This window comes from Artemia sp. Qi Xiang Cuo, chromosome 15 (genome assembly GCF_049724085.1).
Source record: "Artemia sp. Qi Xiang Cuo chromosome 15, ASM4972408v1, whole genome shotgun sequence".
Lineage (NCBI taxonomy): Eukaryota > Metazoa > Arthropoda > Branchiopoda > Anostraca > Artemiidae > Artemia > Artemia sp. Qi Xiang Cuo.
In genome coordinates this window covers 24,177,484-24,194,124 of record NC_142808.1, presented here as the reverse complement: position 1 = coordinate 24,194,124, position 16,641 = coordinate 24,177,484, and the positions used below count along the sequence as shown (strand labels likewise).

Here is a 16,641-nt window from a genome sequence, read left to right as displayed (position 1 = left end):
TTGGCCCTATTCGGCCAAATGGCAGAATAGTTGATTTGTGGTGGCAGGATTTTTTTTGTGAGTCCCGTTGAAAGGCTCTATGACCACTGGCTCTATAGGATCGCCTTTTGAGACAAACAAACCCCAAAAATGAATATAACGAAAAAAAAGTTTCACATTTTTGCATCCTGTGGTTGCACAGGGGATTGATGCTCTGCTTGGGGATAAGGGACCCAGGAATCAATGGCCGCTAACGCAAAGTAGGGTCACTGTATCTTAGGCAGCGCAATCGCGCTGCGTAAGTAAAGAACGATGTTGGCACAATGTATTTTTTATTATTTATTTCTTTAGACCAGGGCACTTCGTATCGAAGGAGTTGTCGTAGAAACTTGTAAAAGATTCTAATTCGATTGGAAATTCAAAGGGTTAGTGCCCTTTTTAATAGTCGAAAGTGATTTGAGGGCAACTAACCCCCTCTAGCGCCCACCTTTTCCCCAAACACATCCGATCAAAATTTTTAGATAGCCATTTTGTTCAACGTAGTTATAACTTTTAGAAATTAGGTCTTTGAAGATGATAACCCACTCAGAGCCCTCGGGGCAAGGGTTCTAAGTTATTGAAAGCTTTGTCGTAGAAACTTGAAAAAGGGCTCATTCGATCCGAAACATAAACGGCTAGTGCCCTTTTTAATAGTTGAAAGCAATTGGATGGCAAGTAACCCCCCCTCACGCCCAACATTTTCCCAAACACATTCAATGAAAATTTAAGATAGCGATTTTGTTCAACGTAGTTGAAAGGTACGGAAATTATGTCTTTGAGGATGACAACCCCCTCACAGCCCCCAGGTTAAGGGTTGTAAGTTATGCCCAGGGGCATATAAGGTTTTTATAGAAAGTGCTGTCGTAGAAACGTCGAAAAGGGCTTATTCGATTGGAAATTGAAAAGGCTATTGCCCATTTTAATATTCGGAAGTAATTGGAGGGCAACTTGCCCTCTTCTCACGCCCACCATTTCCCCAAGCACATCCAATCAAAATTTTGAGATACCCATTTTGTTCAGTGTAGTTGATTTCCAGATAGAAAATATGTTTTTGAGGAGGGCACTTCCCCACAACCCTGAGGGCAAGGGTTGTAAGTTATGCTCTGGGGGCATATAAGATTTTTAAAGAAAGTGTTGTCGTAGATACTTCAAAAAGAGCACATTCGATTGGAAATTCAAAGGGTTAGTGCCCTTTTTAATAGTCAAAAGTGATTGAAGGGCAACTAACCCCCGTCTCACACCCACAGTTCCCCAAACATATCCAATCAAAATTTTGAGACAATGCAAATTTTTTTCAGTAAATTCATTTGAATTTTTTTCAGTAGATTACAAATTATATTCTGGCTTTTAGAAACCATACGGTTTAGAACCCTACTCAAATTAGTTTCTGTTCGTTTTGAGTTTAACTTATTTTAAACTCTGTTTGTTTTGGGTTTCATTTATTTATTAATACTTATTTGTGGTAGTTGTATGCTTCGTGGATTATTTGATTCTATTTTTGTTAATTTTTGGTTTAATGGAGTTCATTACTTTTTTTTGAAAAGTTATTTTGTGCAAAAAGTCTTTTTTGATTAATTAAAAAAAAAAAAAAATGGACCTAACAACTGAAGCACCTGTTCAAAGCCCTAGACGCCGTCAATGGCTGTGAAGGATCTTTATCCCATTCGTATTTTTGTACAGAGAGCTTGAAACCTCTCTTTTTTGGTACTCAGATTTGGTGAATTCAGTGGTATACTCTTCACCATGATTAGACCCATTTTACTGTGGTTTCCCCCCATCTTTTTCCTAAATTTACGTAAGGAGGTAAGGAGGGATGCTGCTCTATTGTAACCAAAACTTAAAGAAACAGAGTCTTGATAACAATGGATACACCAAGGGAATCAAATTTTGATGCTTATTCAAAATATCTAACTTCATCAAGTTTATTGTTACCCATCAAAAGTTACGAGACTGAGAAAATTTACCCGATTTCTGAAAAAGCGGAGAACACCCCGCAAAAATCAACTGATTTTAATGAAAATCACACCATCAGATTCAGCATATCAGAGTACCCTAGTGTAGAGGTTTCAAGTTCCTATATACAAAAATATGGAATTTTGAATTTTTTGCCAGAAGAAATATCACGGATGCGCGTTTGTTTTTCAGTGGTGGTCGTGTCGAACCAGCTAACTTAAAAGATTGAAAGAGAGCTCATTTTATTGGAAATCTAAAGTTCTAGTGACAGGCTGCAAGCTTTGAATTCTGCCCAATGTTTACATATGGTATTGGCAATTGGGAAGTATACATATATTTTTCGGGGAAGGGAGTTACATGGGAGTATTTTTCCAGGGAAGAGGTTTTCAGTGGGGAGTGGGGTTGCATGGGGCTCGAGTGAGGGGGAGCTCGATATTCCGGCATTATTTAAAAAACTAACAGAAAAAGCAAGTAAGGAGTAACATCACAACTTAAGACGAATAGAAATTACTGCGTATATGAGGGGGGCTACCCCCTTCTCAATACCTCACTCTCTACGCTAAAGGGAAAGCTTATTTTTCTAATTAAACAGCCCTTGTGTTTGAGGAGTCACTATTAAATAGTTGAAACAAAAAGTCAAACTTTATCGTAAAAAGCGGGGTATTAAGGAGAAGGCAGCCCCCCCCCCCCTCATATACGTAATTATTTCTGTTAATTTTTATAATGTTGCTCCTTGCTTTCAGTTGATAATTTTTTTTTTATTTAATCAGCGTAAGAGCAGATACTTTTAATGCAGATATTATTTCCGAAATTCCGGTTTATAGAGTTTTGGTTTCCAATGACAAGGTTCGCTCTTTATTTATCTTTTAATACTCTGAACTGTTTGATATCATGATTATTTATGTCAATATAGATATGCACTTATACAGGGATCTATTTTCAAGGTGATAAATTCAAAAAAAGTAAAAATTGGCGAATTATATAAGTGCGATAGATAAACATAGAGAAAATGCTTTAAAAAACATATTAGGGGTATCTAGTGACTTCTTACGTAAGTTCTCATGTTGAAAGCTCCCTTCAACGCTGAATCCACAGTCACATAACAACTCTGTTTCTAACCCTGCGTTTTAGTTCTGAATGTGTTCCCTCTAACGATAAATTCCCTGCCAAATCCAACTTCTAAATTTTACATACAACAACACAAGGAAAATTTGGCTGTCTGCCCTATGTCGAATCGTTGCATCTAAATTTTTTAAGTTTTCTATAAAGTCGTAAAATGAAGACTTTTTCGTTGTTGCAATTGGAGAAATAGGTAGCCTAAAGGTGTAGAATTTCATCATAGCTTTTTCTTAAGTCTGTTTTCTTCTATCTTTGCCACTCCATTTTTTGCCGGACTTGTACATAAGGTCTTCTAATTCTGGTATTTCCATACTAGGTTTCGGGGAAGGGAGTTACATGGGAGTATTTTTCCAGGGAAGAGGTTTTCAGTGGGGAGTGGGGTTGCATGGGGCTCGAGTGAGGGGGAGCTCGATATTCCGGCATTATTTAAAAAACTAACAGAAAAAGCAAGTAAGGAGTAACATCACAACTTAAGACGAATAGAAATTACTGCGTATATGAGGGGGGCTACCCCCTTCTCAATACCTCACTCTCTACGCTAAAGGGAAAGCTTATTTTTCTAATTAAACAGCCCTTGTGTTTGAGGAGTCACTATTAAATAGTTGAAACAAAAAGTCAAACTTTATCGTAAAAAGCGGGGTATTAAGGAGAAGGCAGCCCCCCCCCGCATAGACGTAATTATTTCTGTTAATTTTTATAATGTTGCTCCTTGCTTTCAGTTGATAATTTTTTTTTTATTTAATCAGCGTAAGAGCAGATACTTTTAATGCATATATTATTTCCGAAATTCCGGTTTATAGAGTTTTGGTTTCCAATGACAAGGTTCGCTCTTTATTTATCTTTTAATACTCTGAACTGTTTGATATCATGATTATTTATGTCAATATAGATATGCACTTATACAGGGATCTATTTTCAAGGTGATAAATTCAAAAAAAGTAAAAATTGGCGAATTATATAAGTGCGATAGATAAACATAGAGAAAATGCTTTAAAAAACATATTAGGGGTATCTAGTGACTTCTTACGTAAGTTCTCATGTTGAAAGCTCCCTTCAACGCTGAATCCACAGTCACATAACAACTCTGTTTCTAACCCTGCGTTTTAGTTCTGAATGTGTTCCCTCTAACGATAAATTCCCTGCCAAATCCAACTTCTAAATTTTACATACAACAACACAAGGAAAATTTGGCTGTCTGCCCTATGTCGAATCGTTGCATCTAAATTTTTTAAGTTTTCTATAAAGTCGTAAAATAAAGACTTTTTCGTTGTTGCAATTGGAGAAATAGGTAGCCTAAAGGTGTAGAATTTCATCATAGCTTTTTCTTAAGTCTGTTTTCTTCTATCTTTGCCACTCCATTTTTTGCCGGACTTGTACATAAGGTCTTCTAATTCTGGTATTTCCATACTAGGTTTCGGCAATGGAAAACCAATGAAAGAGAAACTATGTCGTATCATTGAAAGTCTAACAGAATTAAAAATTCTTACTTTTACACTGGATTTGTCGTGTCAAGATTAGGGGGCGTACATCTTTAAGTAAAAATTGAATTTTCGTGTAGACACTAGGTTTGGCAGAGGACAGCTGTACTATTTTCTATTTTGATGGAACTGAATAAATAAGAAAAAAACAAAAAAAGCTAAAGTTGGGATATGAAGGGTAAGCCAGTTGAAGCAGGTTTCGTTTTAGCATTTTATCTTTTAGCTCGGAAATATTTAAGTTTTATCCAGAATTGATGCATTTTTATGTTTTTGTCCTTCATGCGTACATACGTAAGAATATTATGCTTTAAGATTTTCTTTTGGTGAAAGACATGATGGCAACTTTACATTGAGCCTTAGTCAAACATTTCAGGTCAAACTTAAGAAAATGGTTAGGAATTGAATATATAGCATCATTATCAATAGGCTAATTCAATCCGGGAATATATGTCTGTATTTAAATTTTTTAAATATAAACTTCTGTATAATTAAACAATTAATGCTTTTATACATTATACTATTGCTTTTATAGAATTATGGCTTCCTAGAATTGAAGAATGGGTGGAATATCCGCAAGCTAAGGAGTATCCGCAGAGATCTTTCATGAGAGGGGGGAGGGGTTAATTTGAGTTTTTTTTCAGCTTTGAAAGTGTTTTGGGTTTTTTAATATTGCAACCCTTCGCAGTTCCTGAATAACTTTGGTCTTTTAGATGAGTACGGATCAATGCGGGGTCTGGCACCCATTGATCAGGGTTGCCAACCGCTGACGTTTAAAACGATTGTAAATCGAGGCCAAAACAGAGTGATTTTTGCTCAAAAAGAATGCAAGTCAAAAAATATGCATGCGCACGGCTGTCAAAGCTTGCATGTCACCTCTGAGGTATAAAAGAGTGCATTTCAAATAAAAAGTGTGCAAGTTGGTAAACCTGTTCCTTGGGCTGATTATACTTCTGACCAAGCTACCAACTGCTGACGTTCAAAGTGAATGAAAACTATCACCCAAAAAGAGGGATTTTCACTCTCCCGCTTCCCCTCTGAGGTAAAAAAGAGTGGATTTCACACAAAAAGTTTGCAAGTGGGCAACCCTGCCACTGTGGGCATCACTAAATATCTTACTATTATAAAATAGACAGTATTAGGCTCAAAGTTATAATATGTAATAATATTTCGCTGTCCATTATCTATTTAAACATAAAAATATTGCATTTACAGTTCGGCTAGATTGAAGGATGTGAGGGCGATTATGTGTCGAAGAATAGCCACACAGTATCAAGTTCAACCCCTTTTAGGCGGAGTTCTTCTAGTGCCTCTGGAAGCAATGAGACAGATACAAATTATCCCTTTTCCAAATGTCAACAATGATTTATGTCTTAAGACTCAGAATTATAGTCTTGTGAGAAAGTTAGTGTAACAAGTAATTTCATCCCATTAATAAGGTACAGCGATATGCATCCGTCTTGGAAGCGAGGGTACTCTATCATTCAGTTACTGAGAAAATTGAGCTCACAAACGAATTTTTTATTCTGACATCTTCCTGTAGAAATCCTGCAGTTTTGTTATCTAGAGAGTTGAACTTCAAATATAAATGATAGTTTATAAGGGACATAGAACTATCTTTTGGATGCTTTGAATACTGATTTTATTAAATTTTTTAATGCTATGTAGAATGATGGTAAACGGAAGTTTATAATTTCTATTTCTCATATTATAAAATAGAACTGTCTAATTAATGAATCAACCAACTTTACAAGCAAGAGAGCCAAAAACGTTGAATTTGCGATAAAAGAAACAACAACAAATAAACTTTCAAATGGGGATAAATCCATTTATTTAGACAGTGAAAAAACAGGTACAAAAGTAAAGATATTTCGATCACATATACATATGTTTATTTGTTCGTCATAGAACGGCAGTGTGGTCTAAGAAAACAACCCCTAATTAAAGGTGTTACGTCGAAAAACAACAACAGAAAAAAAAACAAATAGAGTGATTTCTAGGAAAAGAATAAATCAACAGTAAACTTAATATTACAAATTTATTAAAGAAAAAAGACCCTTTCGAGAAGTTTATTTTTCTATTTATTTATTTTCGGTAGGGCAAAATCGCTTATATTGCCCTTATATCTTGCCTAGGATTCCTTGAAGTCTTGAGTGGTGACTTGGTAACACTAGAACAACATTACCACTACGTCATCTAATCTATCATAACTACTACTACTATTACTAACAACTCACTGCAACACCTGGCCGCTTGAGGCCAATACAGCTACACATGCTCCTCCTCGATATCAATCAATTTAAGGCCTCCCTCTTTTCACTCTCCCAAGAATTACAAAATCCTTCCTTACGACCTTTTGCTGCCTAATTAGGTGACGACCAGCTTTCAAAGGACACTCTTTGGTAATCTGCCATCCTTCGTCCACAAAATGTGTCTTAACTATATTAACTTTTTTCTCATTTTACCCCTAGAAAGGAATGGAACCACATTTTCCGTACAGCTTACTGTTTGTAATTCCAACCAAATTCAGTCCCAGATTTTGTCCAGTGGATATTGTCCGTCACGCGTCAACCCAAAATCAATCCAATTTTTCATCCCTTCTATGACTATTTACCTTATTTTTGCCCTGGGAAGGACCTATGGTTTACGGTCATTCAGATGGATACCCAAAACAATCCATAGACAATTCCTCTGAAAAACATATAATAAATCATATCTTTCATAATACAAAAAAAATATTCTAGAAACTTAAATAATATAAAAGTTCCCAGTTATACTGAAAGTTTCTGGGACCAGCTAACTACAGTTTTTTTTTCGCCTGTCTTGAATTTCAAAAAATAAAAAAAAAAATAAAAAAAATAAAATGTTGCCTGCATATTTAGCCCGTTTCAAACGAGTGTCTCATAACTCAAATTGTTCACAATGCATAAAAAAAATGATCAGTACTTTTCACTGATCAGCTGAATATTCACAATTCGTTCTGTCTTGACAAATATTTAGTCCCTCTAGATTCTCTTTTCTCCCCAAGAAAAGCATCACAACTTAAGAGAGTTTAAACCTTACGCATTTTATCATGGTACATAAGTATTAATTTTTATCTCTCTTGAAATATAGATGGTCTATACATTTGATCTAAAGTTTCACCCACACAATTTTTTTGTTCCCCTTGTCAAAAATTATCGCATGCAGAATCATCATAGCCTCTGATTATTGTAAAATAAAAGCCAATATTTGCTTATGAAAATTTTCTTTTCCAGAACGTAAACGTGGTCGTCAAACATACACAAGATTCCAGACTCTTGAGCTAGAAAAAGAATTCCATTTCAACCGGTACTTAACACGTCGACGACGCATAGAAATAGCCCATGCTTTATGTTTGACTGAACGTCAAATTAAGATATGGTTTCAAAATAGACGAATGAAATGGAAGAAAGAGAATAAGTCTAAAGTTGATTCTGGCTGTCTTGATGGAATACTCGTAGACCATGTTTTAGGCATGTGAATGCTTCCAAGCTAAAATACCCAAATGCATATCATTATTGCTTACTTTTCCACCAGACGATGTCTCGTATTGCACAGTTTTATGTCGTATATTACTTCACAGCTTTCGCTTTTCTAGTCCTCTTAAAAGAGACTGAGTCATTTCGCTCGAGGTACTGATTCTGTGCTCGTCAAAACTACGCTTTCACAATCCTGTGTGACACGCTTATGGTGCTAAAATTTTAAGTTACTTCGGCTTCGTGCTTAAAACCTGGAGCATTTATATTAGCTAGTTTTTGTGCTGTTTAGAACTCACAGTAGATAAAATGGAATGTCTTTTAATTTATACTGTCTTATGCTTTTAGAGCTGATATTTAATTATGAGCCCTGTCTTTTCGCCAAACACCGTAACCGGTATAAAATTAAACCGGTGCTAGGAATTAATTTATCTTTCGCTTCTTAATTTATCAATAACGATTTATTCAAAAATATGTCGCTCTCATTTAATTTCTTTTCTTTAGCTTTTTGAATCATTGAAAATAAACAAGAAAAGGGGTTGTAGAGTCTTCGGCTTTCACAGCCCCACTTTTTACTATCTCAATTGTTATGTAAGCACATTTAATCTACAAATCAATTTATTCCATTGCATATGCTCCATTGCGGCAATAACCAAAGTCAATTTTTCTTTCTAATTTTTCGGTAGGTATCTTCAGGCATTTCAGATAAATATAATTAGTTAATTATTTTTAAAGAAGTTTTAGGTTGGCTATAGGATCGAAAGATTTGTTCTTCCTAATGTTTCAAGTAATTTTTGGTTTTTGCCAGTCTTTATTTTTGTGTTTGATTCAAAGAAAAACTGTAAATTATAATATGTGATAGTATTTCTAGGCTATGAATTTAGCTTACATGAGATAATTAGGGACATTATTATTTATATTAACGCGCCGCATCATAGTCAGATCTATCGATAAAGAAAGCCAAATATCATGAATGGCAAGGGAATTTTCTTGATTTTAGCGTCATACTTGTATTTAAAAAGCAAGCATAAAAACTGCAAGAAATTAGTTTAAAGAGTTTGTACCAAAAGTTATTTGTGTCCAACTGTTCTCTACTAATACTAAGTCTTCTTAACTTTTGTCAGATTCCTCTCCCCAGATAGAAAAGCCACTGTTATAAGTTTCCATCTTTTCTAGTTTTGAATATTATGCCTTAAACCTTGACTCTGATTGGTCAGTCAAGAAATTTATGTTTGAAAGTTGAACGATGGTGAACTCAAGAAATTACGAACGGTGAACGCAATTGACGGTATACTCGTTCGCAATTTTGATTTTATCGACAAGCCTGACTATAATGTGGCACGGGCATAAGGCTCAACTCAACCAGAGAATTAACCTAAACAAAAATTATTTTGTAAAAAACTATTCCGTTAAAAAGGGAAAGCATTGTGATGGAAAGTAGAACGAAATTGTTGTTTTACCAATTCAGCATGTCAGCTTTTCACTATTCTTTCTTTTACTGGTTTTGAAAATGATTTTGAGACCCTTCATGCTTCGGCTGTGTGAATAATGTAACTCAAAACTTATTTATTTGCATCAAATTCATACCAGTTGCTTTTCCTTGCCGTTTGCAGAGCTTTAAACGTGAAATAAAATTGCACTATTCTATCTTAACCATTAGCCACTGCTTTCTATCTGAGTGTATTTAACCATAGGGTTTTGAAGATGACCAACCCCATGAGGGTTTTTCAGGTTCCGATAATTTTTACGACTATAAGACTAGCGTTTCAGAATATGTTGACGATATTTTCACTTGTCCGTATATTTTAAACCTGTGTTACATTTTGCTTTATCCAATTTACGAGTTGATTTTTTCCTTTAATCTTATTTTTAAACGTCAACCTTGCACCGTATTATAAATTTCGTCTGTTCAAAACCAGTTTTAACTATAAAGAAAGTTGTGAGCACCTGTGGTTAGAATTGCTAAGTTCCATATTTTTCATACGTAAATCCATAGTTTGGCCACCCGAATTTCCAATGCCCCCGTATCAAAAGTAAGCAAATATCGAAAAATATTTTGGTTGGATTAATGTTAATGAAGTACTGCCTTCAAATTACGACTTAATCGGAGTAAACTATAAAAATTGGGCCAGTATGGCAACAGTGGGATGACATAGAAGTGAGTATGCATATCCCGGATCGTTAGGAATAGGAAATGACGCATCAAATGTTTTTCAGGCAGCTTCAATTGATGTAGCAGGGCTGCCTACTATATACGCATCGAAACCAAAATGTTCATTACGTACTTTTATTCGGACAAGCCAGGTTGAAGTGATCCTGGATTTGTTTAATTTGAAACTAAACCTAAAAATTTTCTAATCTTTCATTGGTAATTAAAAAAGGTAAAAAGAAACGGCTGGAAACTTTAGAGAATTAGGATAATGGAAAACGAAGTGCATATTGTTAAATAATTCATTTGTATTATAGTTAGCTGAACATGGCCTATTTTGGCTGAAAGAATTCAAAAGGTGCTGTAAGTTTTTTTTATAACTAAAATTAAGCTTATTTGCCTAAACTGAGCTTAACGAAACAGTTAATTCATTTCTTTGCCAATACTTTATTTTGTTCTTCACATATTTAGATTTTTTCTTTCATTTTTGTTCAAAATGTGGAAGTTATTTTTGAACATAGATGGAAAAAATTCAGCAAGTACAGCTTTTGATGTTATAGTTATATTGACCAAATAATTAAAATCAATTAAAGCTATCATTGCTAAAACGACAGATATGTATTGACAAGCGGAACTTCTGATAATTATTTTCAATTTATACATCATTTCTCTGTGATTCCGCATTACGTCTTCCATAGCACCTATGGAATAGGTGCTATGGTGCTATAGGTGCTCATTGGAATAGATGCTCATTTTCCGAAGGGGGTGGGTTTCCACGGGAATAATTTTCTGTGGGAAGGGATTTTTTCATGGGTGAACTTTCCAGTGGGAATTTTAAACTGGGGTAATTTGACACAATGCTTATACGATTTTTTTTTATTTGTCTTACTTTCTGTTTGCCGACTCAATCTTTAGGTATACCTTTTGAGAAGAACGGTTGCCGGTCTTAATTTGGCTATTCAGCAGCTTTGGGATCAAGGCCGTATACAGGAGTCGGGGGGATTGACCCCCCTTAAAATGTTTTTACGACTCGTAAAAACGTAATAAAATACATAAAAACACATTATTGATATGGTTCTAAGTTTTTTGGACCCCCCCCCACCCCCGTCCCGAAGAAATTCTCCTTCCTAACAAAAATCCTGGATACGGACTTGTTTGGGATAATTGAAACCATGGGAGCCAGGTCTGTCGAGTAGATCAACTTAACAGCTTAACGTACAAAAAAAAGAACGTGCGATGACGTAAGTAACGATGAAACTTCCGATGCAACTCTTCCTTTTTCATAAATAGTGTATAAATTAACTTTATATTTAATAGGATCTTTTTTTAATGTGTCGTGTTGTCGTTCTTTTTGTACTACTTCACTGTAAACTGTATAGTTTTTTTTATTCTATGGAGTTCACAGGGATCGTAGAAATATTGTGTGTTTAATATATTCATTGTGTTTTAGTCTCGTTTGATATTTCCGAGAGAGAAATGATACTCAGAAGTGATTTGTTGTAAGAAATCGGTTCAATAAAAATGATTCTTTACTTTATGTTTTCCTTAATTCGTTTAGGATTAAACTAACACTTATTTTCTTTCTTTTATGTGGATAAAACATAGTTTAATTATTTCCATTTGAGTGAGTCCTAGTTGCAATAAATTCAGGAACATTCTTGTTACGTCCTTCCAAGAACTATGTCTTTTAAGGAATCTTTTTTCTAACTAAAATAAAGAATCCTATTATGACTTAATACGAACAGAAATCTTAGATTTTGGTTGGTCAGCCAGTCTGCCAAACAATGGCCTTTGATCCTAACGTTTAACTTATTAATTCTAAACCTAATGCTAACCTGATTATTGGACAGTTTAAGCCAATGCTCTTCTGGACATCATAAGGCTTTTTGGAATTTTAATATATGCCAAAAATGTATAAATGACAATTTTATTATAATTAAACTAAAATTATTTTTATGAAAAACCCAAAACGTAATATAAAATCAGAATGGTTTTAATTCTGAAGGAGGCATGGGCAGGTGTAACCCCAAAGCGAGTAACCATGATATGCCTGTATACCCTGATATGTATTGATAGTATCATAATATGTTGAAATTTCTAACGTAGAGAGCAGTGGTCTTAGAGAAGTAACATCCCTCTTGTGTAGGGTAATTTATACTCATCCTAAGTTTTAATATCGTTCTTTACTTACTTTTGATTAAAATCGATTTTTATGTATAGTCAAAATATGATACTCAAAATTCAGTCAAGTTAAGGGGTAACTTCCCCCCTTTACCCGATCGGAAGGACCTCTTTAGACATGAGGGAAAATTTGGGCCATCAAAGATTCTCTTATCCCCACAAAAAGACCCGCGAACTTCTCCCTAATAGTTCGCATGCAAATATGAAACTGTAATAAAGTTCTCAGTGAGTTTGACTTCGTGTACGACATTGCTCTTGTACGCCATTCATGAAGTGAGCTCGAAGCAGCCCTAGCGGTAGTAAACGAAGGCAACTCAAAGATCGGCTGGAATATCGGCTAGGATAAAAACCAAAGTAATGCTTGTGGAGAAAATAATTCATCATATTGCAGTTTATGGCTCGTGGCATCTGGTTGCCCAATGAAACTCGTCTGATAATTTTTATACCTTTGCTTTATAGTATTCTGTGACACTCCAATCAAGGATGTCACCTCAATCACAGCTAGCCAAGACACCGTCAATCAAGGCTCGGTTGAGTTGCACGGTCTGATCAATGCCAAACATCACCCATAAAACAGAAATGAGGAACTGTAATGCGTCTGTGGTATTATTCCTTCTATATAAATTTGAAATCTGCCCTGCATCTTCATCAATCCTTAGATCAGCTTACCTAGTACACACAAAGCACCTCAGCAGAGGCAGAAGTGCTATGATTTCATGTTTAAAGTTTGATTCCTACCCCTAGCTGGTCAGTTATAGCTCTCCTGGAAACTAGCCATTCAAACCATCTTGTGGTTCAATTATTTACTCCAGAAGTTAGCAGTTATTCCTGCAATAACCTCACTCAACTTTGACCCTCCAACCCATAGATGTGAGTAACTGCAAGGGAGACCTTGGTTCCATGGCAGGACAGCCTCTACGTTTTTTACCCGGTGAATGTCCTTCCAGAAAACGCTCTCACACTCGCTTAAGTCCAGTGAAGTCTAGAGGCAGAGATTATACTCCTTCTCTACAATGACGAGCCGTCAGGAGACTTAGTTCAAGTAGGTCAAATATGAAATGTTGTCTAAATTTTTGCATAGCTGTATAAATGGTTTATAATAACCACTCCATTTTGAAGATGCGACCACGCGGCAGTATGTCTTTTGAAACTATAAAGCCATTTAAATATTGTTTCGATAGTTTCAAACCTATTGAGTATCTCAGGAGAGTCACCTGGTAGAATTTTGGCCCTAATTGAGTCAAAATGAGTGTTTTGAAGTGCAATATATTAGAAATTGGCACTTTGCAACGGCGTGATCACTTTTATAAGATAATACAGCCATACGAAAAAGTTTCATCCTATGGATTCCTTTCCCGATATTCAATGAATTTTGGTCAGATGCAATCACGAAATCAAGGGAAGAAAAAAAAACATACATCTCTGACTATTGAACATCCTTCTCGGTAAAAACAACTCGGGAATAAGAGCTTGAAACATCCGTTTAAGATTCTTGAAATGTTGAATTTGGTGATGTAATTCATACCAACATCTCTTCTGTTTCTTTAGACTGATTCTACCTTTTTAATACTAAAATTTTGCTATTATCAAGCCTGGGTCGTCAATTTTAAAGTTAATGAATCTTACATACTTGGAATCAGCATTAAACGCAGATTTTCGTGGCGTAGCATTTAAATAACTTCTTTTTTTCTGGTAGATATCCCCCCTCCCACCGCAAAAAGTTTACTGCCTACGTTCATGCGCATAAACAGAAATGTATTCAAGCAGGAAATACTTAGCTAATCGATGTCGTAAAACTATATGACTATTCCTAAGGTTTTGAGGAGAATAGATCTCCAGGCTCTCCTTTTACATACAAGATGAAGAAGTGCCAAATATATAAAGTTGGTGGTTGGAATTATTTTAATTTTAATCTTACTACTATCGTTATTTTCATCTGACTTAGGGAGGGCAGGGTGGCTGAGAATTGGTTTCTCTTCCAGTTAAAATCAAAAATGTATATAAATACCTAAAACCTAAAATGTTTGGAGAAAATAGATCAGTCTTTTATTTTAGAATTTTTTTCCAATCTGAATATGGGTAGTTTAACCCTCAACCTCTGGAAAATTTTCCCCATGTACTTTTGGTTCCCATTATATGGACTTAAAGAAAAAGCATGATTAGACCCTTTTTCTGTTGTAACTCCAACCTGATTACAACTCCTAATCGATTTGAAGAAATTGCATTAGACTTGATCTGTGAAAAAACTAACTATTCTTCTACTCACAGGTAAGCCCACACATGTATTTATTTATACATTTTTTGGTAGGAGGGAATACCTCCAGTGTATTCTGGGCAGTTTGTCCCACTTTTATTATTGGTATTATTTTGCAGTTTAGACCTGACTCCTAGTTAACAAAGAGGGGAATTGGGCTATCCAAAGTAGCCATAGAGCATAGTTTTTTTTATCTCTAGGACTTACAAGAATGAAGCCGAACTGGCCCATCATGAAAAAAAAGGAATCAATGGGCAGTAGGACATAGAGTGGCCAGTGATCATTTTGCTTTTATTCTTCTTTTATTTTAGATTTTTTAAGCTTTTCTTCTCTTTTAAGTGTTTCGGTTTATACTAATTATGTCTCAAAGCTGAAGATGCCTTCAGCTTGATACAGGCAAAATATTCGTTTAACTGTTTATTTTCTTTATGCTCCTACTGGCAATAGACCCACTGTTTTCCCAACATTATTTTCTCTGTTTTCTCTGCGACTTTGTCGAGGTGATGAAAGAAGCCAGTTGCGTTTACCCTATCTTATTAGGAATAATTAAGGCATGGCTTATCCAAACCTAGTCGGATATTAATTTCTGTGTTAAAAAAAAAACTTGGGTGGAGATGGCAAATTCGTTAAACTATTAAGAAAGACAAACTCTGCGAAAATTATGATAATAAAGAAACTATTCCGAATCCGAATGCAGAGGCTTTTGTTGGAGACACGACTGTATGTATACCTATATACGATTTTCCCTGTTTGTATCCCTTTTTAAAGAAATGCTAATAAGTTTTCAGCATTTAGTTGGTTTATAATATAACTTTTACTATCAATTTCTTTGCGCCATATTCTAGGCTTGGGTCATTGAACAATATATTATCGAGAGTTAGAACAAAATTATATATTGAGAACATTAATTGTGACTGCATCTGTTTAGTTTTTTTGAGTAGGTTAAATAACTATATAATAATATACAAGCTCTGTGTATACCACCTGAATCATCCGATACTCTAATTAACAAGGCCTTTCCCAGAGGGGCGGTTAGGGGGTTTGAACTCCCCCCCGAAATGTTTGTCTGACTCGTAAAAACTTAACGAAAATTGACATAAATAAATTTTGTATGCATTTTTGAGGGTTTTTTGTACCCCCCCCCCCCCGAAAATTTTGAATTGAGTAAAACCCCCTCCAAAAAAAAATCCTGCGTACGGCCTTGCTATTTAATTTAATGTCTATAAAAATGATTCATCTTATACAAGAAATATATGAGTGGGGTTGACAACAATCCTCTGCCTGGACTATAACTCCTAATTATAATTCATATTTAACCTTTGTACCTTATCTGAACGTGAAAAAATTATAATAACTAAAATATACCTTGAGTTCTGTTCGTGATAACAAGAACTTAAACATCTGATATTTCTAACCTTCAGCCCCCCTCCCATTGTCAGAGAAAAAATTCTGTAATCCTGTATATGAGAACCAAAGTTGTAAATAATCTTTAACCTGACAAAGCTGGTTTTGTTCAACAAACTATTTAAAATCTGATTTTTTTAAACATATATAGTGAAACAAAATAATAGTTAGTATAAAAACCGCGCTGAAGGAGAAATTATTTTCTCGTGTCTAACAAAAAAAAAGAAAAGAATCAAAAGATGTGAAAGTTTACTCCATAGAAAAATTTTCCTATTCTGTGGATTTCGGTTTTCTTATGTATGTTCCTAAAAACAGCGTTTTCACAATAGAAAATTAAGACAGCCAGCCCATTGACAAAAGAATTTGCACGGAAAAAAGTGATCAGTATAGATTGAATCCCTCTGATTGTTTCTGAGCCCCGTTGTTCCTAATTTGCTGCCCACAAAGAAGCATTTTGATTTTCATCCATATAACCTGCGAAAGCCTAACTCGGTCGGATGCATTTTCAAGAAAGCTCTTAGGGCAGAGATCCAATAAATTCAGGGCTAGACAAGTCGTAAATCTCCTGACTGACAAAAAAGAGGCCCATAA

General features: G+C 35.2%; 1 protein-coding gene across 2 annotated transcripts in view; it reads left to right on the top strand.

Moving 5' to 3' along the window:
* Nucleotides 1–9,341, top strand: part of LOC148943474 (homeotic protein ultrabithorax-like) — a 178,732-nt gene extending 169,391 nt beyond the window's left edge. For both annotated transcript variants that reach the window (XM_089101860.1, XM_089101861.1), the window contains exon 3: nucleotides 7,823–9,341. In XM_089101860.1, the coding sequence (XP_088957986.1) occupies nucleotides 7,823–8,067 (245 nt within the window). In that variant the 3' untranslated portion in view covers nucleotides 8,068–9,341. The remainder of the gene's footprint in view (nucleotides 1–7,822) is intronic.
* Nucleotides 9,342–16,641: the final 7,300 nt, after the last annotated feature.